Source organism: Oncorhynchus gorbuscha, linkage group LG22, assembly GCF_021184085.1.
Source record: "Oncorhynchus gorbuscha isolate QuinsamMale2020 ecotype Even-year linkage group LG22, OgorEven_v1.0, whole genome shotgun sequence".
NCBI lineage: Eukaryota > Metazoa > Chordata > Actinopteri > Salmoniformes > Salmonidae > Oncorhynchus > Oncorhynchus gorbuscha.
Window position 1 is genome coordinate 47,670,016 of NC_060194.1, and position 11,280 is coordinate 47,681,295.

At 47.1% G+C, this 11,280-nt stretch overlaps 1 protein-coding gene across 1 annotated transcript in view; it reads left to right on the forward strand.

Annotated features, from left to right (window-relative positions):
• The window catches only part of LOC124009458 (receptor-type tyrosine-protein phosphatase mu-like), an 80,081-nt gene extending 71,446 nt beyond the window's left edge, over window positions 1–8,635 (forward strand). The window contains exons 7-8 of the mRNA XM_046321269.1: window positions 8,217–8,428; window positions 8,630–8,635. Coding sequence (XP_046177225.1) covers window positions 8,217–8,428; window positions 8,630–8,635 — 218 coding nt within the window. The remainder of the gene's footprint in view (window positions 1–8,216; window positions 8,429–8,629) is intronic.
• Window positions 8,636–11,280: the final 2,645 nt, after the last annotated feature.

An 11,280-nucleotide genomic window follows, 5' to 3' on the forward strand; every position in this document is an offset into this window, starting at 1 on the left:
TAACTGTTGTCTAACTGCTCTGATAGCTAACTGTTGGATAACTGCTCTGATAGCTAGCTGTTGGCTAACTGTTCTGATAGCTAGCTGTTGGCTAACTGCTCTGATAGCTAGCTGTTGGCTAACTGCTCTGATAGCTAGCCGTTGGCTAACTGCTCTGATAGCTAGAGCTAGTGACCTACTTGGTGTTGTTGTTTTGCCGCCATGCACTCTTCTGTTTATTCCTCCTCTTCCATGATAAAATAGAATAATAAAACCATTTAGTTTTCTCATTAATTATTAGTAGCCTTTGTTGAAAGAGGAATGGAGGGGGGGGGGTGGACGAGAGACGCCTGAAGTATAGGCATATACACTGAACTGCACCATCTAGAAAAGTAGAGCGCTTGTGTTTATTTTTGACTAGCTATAGCTTTTGGGGAAAACATAATAACAACTATATGTGGGGCAGTAGTGGTAATGAACGACCTGAGGCATCAAGGACACACACAAATAAGCAAAACAACATGGTTTTAGATGTTTACCAGATATCTCAAGTCAAGCATAAAAAAAACATTACTTCTCAACCTCCACAACGCCACTTTTAAGGCTGATTCTCTCATGAAACCAAGATAATGCCTGTCATGGTAACCGTGTTGACAGTTAGCGTTAGCTTCAGAAGTAATGAAGCATGTAGCCATTAGCGCTAGCTGGTTGAGAGCCAGGCAAGGCAGGCTGGCTGGAAAAGGTTATCTGTTTTTAGGAGTGACAGTTTGAGTTAGCCTATTGAGAGTTGATGATCATTTAATGTGATTAGCACATATCATCTTGTTCATTTCATCACGGACATTATTTTGTATCATGTCACCCTGAATGCGTTCAGCACATGATAAACATGTGCCTTTAAAATACTTGAAAATTAGAATCACTAATATTTCAATATTAAACAACTATTTAATTTCAGGAGTGAGGCCAATAACTATTTTTTTTTTACCCTTTCTGTCCCCTTGAAATCCATTTTGTACCCTTGAAATCCATTCTGTCCCCTTGAAATCCAGTCTGTCCCCTTGAAAGCCATTCTGTCCCCTTGAAATCCATTCTGTCCCCTTGAAAGCCATTCTGTCCCCTTGAAAGCCATTCTGTCCCCTTGAAAGCCATTCTGTCCCCTTGAAAGCCATTCTGTCCCCTTGAAAGCCATTCTGTCCCCTTGAAAGCCATTCTGTACCCTTGAAATCCATTCTGTCCCCTTGAAAGCCATTCTGTCCCCTTGAAAGCCATTATGTCCACTTAAAATCCATTCTGTTTGTGCTTAGTACTTTTAAGTATGTCTTGCTCTGTTGAAATGGCCTGCCCTAAATTTCTCAACCAATAAAGCAGAATAGGCTTTTCTTTGACCAGGCCTTACTGATGAAACAGCAGACGACTGTGACCTAACTAACAGTAGCTCAACACACTACCGGTGACTGTGACCTAACTAACAGTAGCTCAACACACTACTGGTGACTGTGACCTAACTAACAGTAGCTCAACACACTACCGGTGACTGTGACCTAACAGTAGCTCAACACACTACCGGTGACTGTGACCTAACTAACAGTAGCTCAACACACTACCGGTGACTGTGACCTGACTAACAGTAGCTCAACACACTACCGGTGACTGTGACCTAACAGTAGCTCAACACACTACCGGTGACTGTGACCTAACTAACAGTAGCTCAACACACTACCGGTGACTGTGACCTAACTAACAGTAGCTCAACACACTACTGGTGACTGTGACCTAACAGTAGCTCAACACACTACCAGGACTGTGACCTAACAGTAGCTCAACACACTACCAGGACTGTGACCTAACAGTAGCTCAACACACTACCAGTGACTGTGACCTAACAGTAGCTCAACACACTACTGGTGACTGTGACCTAACAGTAGCTCAACACACTACCAGGACTGTGACCTAACAGTAGCTCAACACACTACCAGTGACTGTGACCTAACTAACAGTAGCTCAACACACTACCGGTGACTGTGACCTGACTAACAGTAGCTCAACACACTACCGGTGACTGTGACCTAACTAACAGTAGCTCAACACACTACCGGTGACTGTGACTGACTAACAGTAGCTCAACACACTACCGGTGACTGTGACCTAACTAACAGTAGCTCAACACACTACCGGTGACTGTGACCTAACAGTAGCTCAACACACTACCAGTGACTGTGACCTAACTAACAGTAGCTCAACACACTACCGGTGACTGTGACCTAACAGTAGCTCAACACACTACCGGTGACTGTGACCTAACTAACAGTAGCTCAACACACTACCGGTGACTGTGACCTAACTAACAGTAGCTCAACACACTACTGGTGACTGTGACCTAACAGTAGCTCAACACACTACCAGGACTGTGACCTAACAGTAGCTCAACATACTACCAGGACTGTGACCTAACAGTAGCTCAACACACTACCGGTGACTGTGACCTAACAGTAGCTCAACACACTACCAGTGACTGTGACCTAACTAACAGTAGCTCAACACACTACCAGTGACTGTGACCTAACTAACAGTAGCTCAACACACTACCGGTGACTGTGACCTAACTAACAGTAGCTCAACACACTACCGGTGACTGTGACCTAACTAACAGTAGCTCAACGCACTACCGGTGACTGTGACCTAACAGTAGCTCAACACACTACCTTTGACTGTGACCTAACTAACAGTAGCTCAACACACTACTGGTGACTGTGACCTAACTAACAGTAGCTCAACACACTACCGGTGACTGTGACCTAACAGTAGCTCAACACACTACCGGTGACTGTGACCTAACTAACAGTAGCTTAACACACTACCGGTGATTGTGACCTAACAGTAGCTCAACACACTACCGGGACTGTGACCTAACTAACAGTAGCTCAACGCACTACCGGTGACTGTGACCTAACAGTAGCTCAACACACTACCAGGACTGTGACCTAACTAACAGTAGCTCAACACACTACCGGTGACTGTGACCTAACTAACAGTAGCTCAACACACTACCGGTGACTGTGACCTAACTAACAGTAGCTCAACACACTACTAGGACTGTGACCTAACAGTAGCTCAACACACTACCAGGACTGTGACCGAACAGTAGCTCAACACACTACCGGTGACTGTGACCTAACAGTAGCTCAACACACTACCCGTGACTGTGACCTGACTAACAGTAGCTCAACACACTACCGGTGACTGTGACCTGACTAACAGTAGCTCAACACACTACCTGTGACTGTGACCTAACTAACAGTAGCTCAACACACTACCGGTGACTGTGACCTAACTAACAGTAGCTCAACACACTACCGGTGACTGTGACCTAACTAACAGTAGCTCAACACACTACCGGTGACTGTGACCTAACTAACAGTAGCTCAACACATTACCGGTGACTGTGACCTGACTAACAGTAGCTCAACACACTACCGGTGACTGTGAGCTAACTAACAGTAGCTCAACACACTACCGGTGACTGTGACCTAACAGTAGCTCAACACACTACTGGTGACTGTGACCTAACTAACAGTAGCTCAACACACTACCAGTGAATGTGACCTAACAGTAGCTCAACACACTACCGGTGACTGTGACCTAACAGTAGCTCAACACACTACCGGCGACTGTGACCTAACAGTAGCTCAACACACTACCGGTGACTGTGACCTGACTAACAGTAGCTCAACACACTACCGGTGACTGTGACCTAACTAACAGTAGCTTAACACACTACCGGTGACTGTGACCTAACAGTAGCTCAACACACTACTGGGACTGTGACCTAACTAACAGTAGCTCAACGCACTACCGGTGACTGTGACCTAACAGTAGCTCAACACACTACCGGTGACTGTGACCTAACTAACAGTAGCTCAACACACTACTGGTGACTGTGACCTAACTAACAGTAGCTCAACACACTACCGGTGACTGTGACCTAACTAACAGTAGCTCAACACACTACCAGGACTGTGACCTAACAGTAGCTCAACACACTACCAGGACTGTGACCTAACAGTAGCTCAACACACTACCAGTGACTGTGACCTAACTAACAGTAGCTCAACACACTACCGGTGACTGTGACCTAACTAACAGTAGCTCAACACACTACCGGTGACTGTGACCTAACTAACAGTAGCTCAACACACTACCGGTGACTGTGACCTAACAGTAGCTCAACACACTACTGTTGACTGTGACCTAACTAACAGTAGCTCAACACACTACCGGTGACTGTGACCTAACTAACAGTAGCTCAACACACTACCGGTGACTGTGACCTAACTAACAGTAGCTCAACACACTACCGGTGACTGTGACCTAACTAACAGTAGCTCAACATACTACCGGTGACTGTGACCTAACTAACAGTAGCTCAACACACTACTGGTGACTGTGACCTAACTAACAGTAGCTCAACACACTACCAGTGACTGTGACCTAACAGTAGCTCAACACACTACCGGTGACTGTGACCTAACAGTAGCTCAACACACTACCGGTGACTGTGACCTGACTAACAGTAGCTCAACGCACTACCGGTGACTGTGACCTGACTAACAGTAGCTCAACACACTACCGGTGACTGTGACCTAACTAACAGTAGCTCAACACACTACCGGTGACTGTGACCTAACTAACAGTAGCTCAACACACTACCGGTGACTGTGACCTAACAGTAGCTCAACACACTACCGGTGACTGTGACCTAACAGTAGCTCAACACACTTCCGGTGACTGTGACCTAACTAACAGTAGCTCAACACACTACCGGTGACTGTGACCTAACAGTAGCTCAACACACTACCGGTGACTGTGACCTAACTAACAGTAGCTCAACACACTACCGGTGACTGTGACCTAACTAACAGTAGCTCAACACACTACCGGTGACTGTGACCTAACAGTAGCTCAACACACTACCGGTGACTGTGACCTAACTAACAGTAGCTCAACACACTACCGGTGACTGTGACCTAACAGTAGCTCAACACACTACCAGTGACTGTGACCTAACAGTAGCTCAACACACTACCGGTGACTGTGACCTAACAGTAGCTCAACACACTACCGGTGACTGTGACCTAACTAACAGTAGCTCAACACACTACCGGTGACTGTGACCTAACAGTAGCTCAACACACTACCGGTGACTGTGACCTAACTAACAGTAGCTCAACACACTACCGGTGACTGTGACCTAACAGTAGCTCAACACACTACCGGTGACTGTGACCTAACAGTAGCTCAACACACTACCAGGACTGTGACCTAACAGTAGCTCAACACACTACCGGTGACTGTGACCTAACAGTAGCTCAACACACTACTGGTGACTGTGACCTAACAGTAGCTCAACACACTACCAGGACTGTGACCTAACTAACAGTAGCTCAACACACTACCAGGACTGTGACCTAACAGTAGCTCAACACACTATCAGTGACTGTGACCTAACTAACAGTAGCTCAACACACTACCAGGACTGTGACCTAACAGTAGCTCAACACACTACCGGTGACTGTGACCTAACTAACAGTAGCTCAACACACTACCGGTGACTGTGACCTAACAGTAGCTCAACACACTACCGGTGACTGTGACCTAACAGTAGCTCAACACACTACCAGGACTGTGACCTAACAGTAGCTCAACACACTACCAGTGACTGTGACCTAACTAACAGTAGCTCAACACACTACCAGGACTGTGACCTAACTAACAGTAGCTCAACACACTACCGGTGACTGTGACCTAACTAACAGTAGCTCAACACACTACCGGTGACTGTGACCTAACAGTAGCTCAACACACTACCAGGACTGTGACCTAACAGTAGCTCAACACACTACCGGTGACTGTGACCTAACTAACAGTAGCTCAACACACTACCAGGACTGTGACCTAACAGTAGCTCAACACACTACCGGTGACTGTGACCTAACTAACAGTAGCTCAACACACTACCGGTGACTGTGACCTAACAGTAGCTCAACACACTACCAGGACTGTGACCTAACAGTAGCTCAACACACTACCGGTGACTGTGACCTAACAGTAGCTCAACACACTACCAGGACTGTGACCTAACAGTAGCTCAACACACTACCGGTGACTGTGACCTGACTAACAGTAGCTCAACACACTACCGGTGACTGTGACCTAACTAACAGTAGCTCAACACACTACCGGTGACTGTGACCTAACTAACAGTAGCTCAACACACTACCGGTGACTGTGACCTAACTAACAGTAGCTCAACACACTACCGGTGACTGTGACCTAACAGTAGCTCAACACACTACCGGTGACTGTGACCTAACAGTAGCTCAACACACTACCGGTGACTGTGACCTAACTAACAGTAGCTCAACACACTACCGGTGACTGTGACCTAACAGTAGCTCAACACACTACCGGTGACTGTGACCTAACTAACAGTAGCTCAACACACTACCAGGACTGTGACGGTGCTTATGCTGATTTGTTGCTTACACCCCTCTCTTCTCCTCTCTTCTCTCTTTCTTCCTCTCTTTCTCTTCCCTCTCTCTGTTCTCGTACCTAACCCTCTTTATGTATCTCCTATAAAAGTGCCCATAAATGGTAAGTCGCCAGCCTCCCCTGGTCCTGTTCTTGGGCTTGGTTTGGGGAAGGAGGTGATGTCGCAGGAACACACAGATACCAGTGAGAGAGCTGCTACATTCAATATGATTATTATTGTTTTAATTATTATTGCATGGCCAGTGGACATGCTAGCATTTCACTACCGTCTGTATGGTATCGTACCTCTTGTTTCCATCTTTGGAGCCGTTAGCCTAGCATGATGCCGTTAGCCTAGCATGATGCCGTTAGCCTAGCATGATGCCGTTAGCCTAGCATGATGCCATCACTGCATTTTCATGTTCCGTCTCCCATGTCCTCACTTCCTTTTGTTTTTTTCAGTTGTTTTTGTTTGGTTGTATTGAGTAATGTTGCTTCAGATGGTGCCTGCCTTCCTCAGCCATTGTGTTTTTGCTGTAGCCCACATCCTTCATGTCATGGACATATTTCATCACATCTCCTGCCTCATTCTGCCACAATATGAGAGAGTGGTTGGATTCAGAGGTGTATCAAAACATTGAATTACGTTTTTTTTTTAAAGTACAGCCTCTTTAATAATGTATTTATATTAGTGAGAACCTTCGGTACTACTTCTTCTCACAGCGTAGTCATAAAAATTAGACTAATCACAACCAGTTGATACACAGTTGGAGCTGAGCCTTCTCCTCACCACCACATTCACTCATACTGCAACTCTACCATGTCACGGATACGTACCAATATCCACACTAACATACCACTTAGAATGTACGTACACCTCATAGCCCACCTGCTTCAAGTGGTAGTATGCTAGTATGGATATTGGAACCCTGGCCAATATCAGTCGATTACCATTATGCCTAGGGCCAGGAGTTACTCCTTGTCAGGGGGAAACTTCCGGTCCGATAGTATGTGACTCACATGACAGCATTATCTAGGCCTGTACGACAGCGTTATCTAGACCTTACGACAGCATTGTCTAGGCCTGTACGACAGCATTATCTAGGCCTTATGACAGCATTATCTAGGCCTTATGACAGCATTATCTAGGCCAGTACGACAGCGTTATCTAGACCTTACGACAGCATTGTCTAGGCCTGTACGACAGCATTATCTAGGCCTTATGACAGCATTATCTAGGCCTTATGACAGCATTATCTAGGCCAGTACGACAGCGTTATCTAGACCTTACGACAGCATTGTCTAGGCCTGTACGACAGCATTATCTAGGCCTGTACGACAGCATTATCTAGGCCTTGTGACAGCATTATCTAGGCTTGTATGACAGCATTATCTCGGTCTGTATGGCAGCATTATATAGGCCTAACGGCAGCTTTATGTAGACCTTATGAAAGCATTATATAGGCCTTATGGCAGCCTTATCTAGGTCTGTAGGACAGCATTATATAGGCCTTATGGCAGCTTTATGTAGACCTTACGACCACTATTATTTAGGCCTTACGACCATTATTCTGTAGGCATTATGACCACCCGTAAGGGTCATCAAGGGTTCACTCACTATCCTGACCTGCTGTACCTTCTTCTCCCCTGTCTCTGTGTGTGTTTGTGCCTGTCTGCCTGTCTGCCTGCCTGCCTGCTCTGTCCAGACGACAGCCAGATGCTGGGTGGTGGTGGTAGCTGCAGCGACACCAGCAGTCTGGTCCAGTCTCACGGCCACTCCCTGAGAAAGAGGGAGGGGACAGTAGACGCGCCCTACCAGACGGGCCAGCTCCACCCTGCTATCAGAGTAGCCGACCTGCTGCAGCACATCACGCAGATGAAATGTGCGGAGGGATACGGCTTCAAGGAAGAGTACGAGGTGAGATAGAACGTCAACTTTTGACCTTTCAACTTTGACCTTTGACCTCCCTCTCGTTGAATCTCTGTGAGCTCGTTTCAAATACTTTTTAAAAAAGTGTTTTTTTTATCCTTCGTCCTTTATTCAAGTCGGAGTATGAAGACAGACAACAAACAAAAAAAACTCTTGACCTTTCAACTTTCACCTCTTACCCACTCTTAGAAATAGACCCCTCTCACTGACTCTCTCTCTTTATTTGAACTTATACCCATCTGTCTTTCCTCCATCTTTCCTCCCTTCATTGAAGTAGTTAGAGCGATATAACTTGATTGGCCAGGTGAAAGATACTGTCTGTGTATGAGGTGAGACACCCCCCCCCCTTTGACCTTTCACCTTGACCTGACTGGATCAATTCCAATTCTCTCTTTCTTGTTCAGATTCCAGAAATGGACAATACATACGGTAGTTGTCAATATATGCTTCTTTTTAAGGCTTAAATGAGATCCAAATGGTAGCCTATTCCTTTTGTAGTGTACTACAGGCCCTATGGGTCTTGGTCAGAAGTAGTGCACTACAGGCCCTATGGGTCTTGGTCAGAAGTAGTGCACTACAGGCCCTTTGGGTCTTGGTCAGAAGTAGTGTACTACAGACCCTATGGTCAGAAGTAGTGTACTACAGGCCCTATGGGTCTTGGTCAGAAGTAGTGCACTACAGGCCCTATTGGTCTGTGTCAGAAGTAGTGCACTACAGGCCCTATGGGTCTTGGTCAGTAGTAGTGTTCCTGACTGTTCCTGACTGTTCCTGACCAGTTCCTGTTCCTGACTGTTCCTGACCAGTTCCTGTTCCTGACTGTTCCTGACTGTTCCTGACTGTTCCTGACTGTTCCTGTTCCTGACTGTTCCTGTTCCTGACTGTTCCTGACTGTTCCTGGCTGTTCCTGGCTGTTCCTGTTCCTGACTGTTCCTGTTCCTGACTGTTCCTGTTCCTGACTGTTCCTGACCAGTTCCTGTTCCTGACTGTTCCTGTTCCTGACTGTTCCTGTTCCTGACCAGTTCCTGTTCCTGACTGTTCCTGTTCCTGACTGTTCCTGTTCCTGACCAGTTCCTGTTCCTGACTGTTCCTGTTCCTGACTGTTCCTGTTCCTGACTGTTCCTGTTCCTGACTGTTCCTGACTGTTCCTGACTGTTCCTGACTGTTCCTGTTCCTGACTGTTCCTGACCAGTTCCTGTTCCTGACTGTTCCTGTTCCTGACTGTTCCTGTTCCTGACCAGTTCCTGTTCCTGACTGTTCCTGACTGTTCCTGACTGTTCCTGACTGTTCCTGACTGTTCCTGTTCCTGACTGTTCCTGTTCCTGACTGTTCCTGTACCTGACTGTTCCTGACCAGTTCCTGTTCCTGACTGTTCCTGTTCCTGACTGTTCCTGTTCCTGACCAGTTCCTGTTCCTGACTGTTCCTGTTCCTGACTGTTCCTGTTCCTGACCAGTTCCTGTTCCTGACTGTTCCTGTTCCTGACTGTTCCTGTTCCTGACTGTTCCTGTTCCTGACTGTTCCTGACTGTTCCTGACTGTTCCTGACTGTTCCTGTTCCTGACTGTTCCTGACCAGTTCCTGTTCCTGACTGTTCCTGTTCCTGACTGTTCCTGTTCCTGACCAGTTCCTGTTCCTGACTGTTCCTGACTGTTCCTGACTGTTCCTGTTCCTGACTGTTCCTGACCAGTTCCTGTTCCTGACTGTTCCTGTTCCTGACCAGTTCCTGTTCCTGACTGTTCCTGACCAGTTCCTGTTCCTGACTGTTCCTGACTCTTCCTGTTCCTGACCAGTTCCTGTTCCTGACCAGTTCCTGTTCCTGACCAGTTCCTGTTCCTGACTGTTCCTGTTCCTGACCAGTTCCTGTTCCTGACTGTTCCTGTTCCTGACTGTTCCTGTTCCTGACCAGTTCCTGTTCCTGACCAGTTCCTGTTCCTGACTGTTCCTGTTCCTGACCAGTTCCTGTTCCTGACCAGTTCCTGTTCCTGACTGTTCCTGTTCCTGACTGTTCCTGTTCCTGACCAGTTCCTGTTCCTGACTGTTCCTGTTCCTGACCAGTTCCTGTTCCTGACCAGTTCCTGTTCCTGACTGTTCCTGTTCCTGACCAGTTCCTGTTCCTGACCAGGTCCTGTTCCTGACTGTTCCTGTTCCTGACTGTTCCTGACCAGTTCCTGTTCCTGACTGTTCCTGACCAGTTCCTGTTCCTGACTGTTCCTGTTCCTGACTGTTCCTGTTCCTGACCAGTTCCTGTTCCTGACCAGTTCCTGTTCCTGACTGTTCCTGTTCCTGACCAGTTCCTGTTCCTGACCAGTTCCTGTTCCTGACTGTTCCTGTTCCTGACTGTTCCTGTTCCTGACCAGTTCCTGTTCCTGACTGTTCCTGTTCCTGACCAGTTCCTGTTCCTGACCAGTTCCTGTTCCTGACTGTTCCTGTTCCTGACTGTTCCTGTTCCTGACCAGGTCCTGTTCCTGACTGTTCCTGTTCCTGACTGTTCCTGACTGTACCTGACCAGTTCCTGTTCCTGACTGTTCCTGACTGTTCCTGACTGTTCCTGTTCCTGACCAGTTCCTGTTCCTGACTGTTCCTGACTGTTCCTGACCAGTTCCTGTTCCTGACCAGTTCCTGACCAGTTCCTGTTCCTGACTGTTCCTGACTGTTCCTGACCAGTTCCTGACTGTTCCTGACCAGTTCCTGACTGTTCCTGACCAGTTCCTGACTGTTCCTGACCAGTTCCTGTTCCTGACTGTTCCTGACCAGTTCCTGTTCCTGACTGTTCCTGTTCCTGACTGTTCCTGACCAGTTCCTGTTCCTGACTGTTCCTGACTGTTCCTGACCAGTTCCTGTTC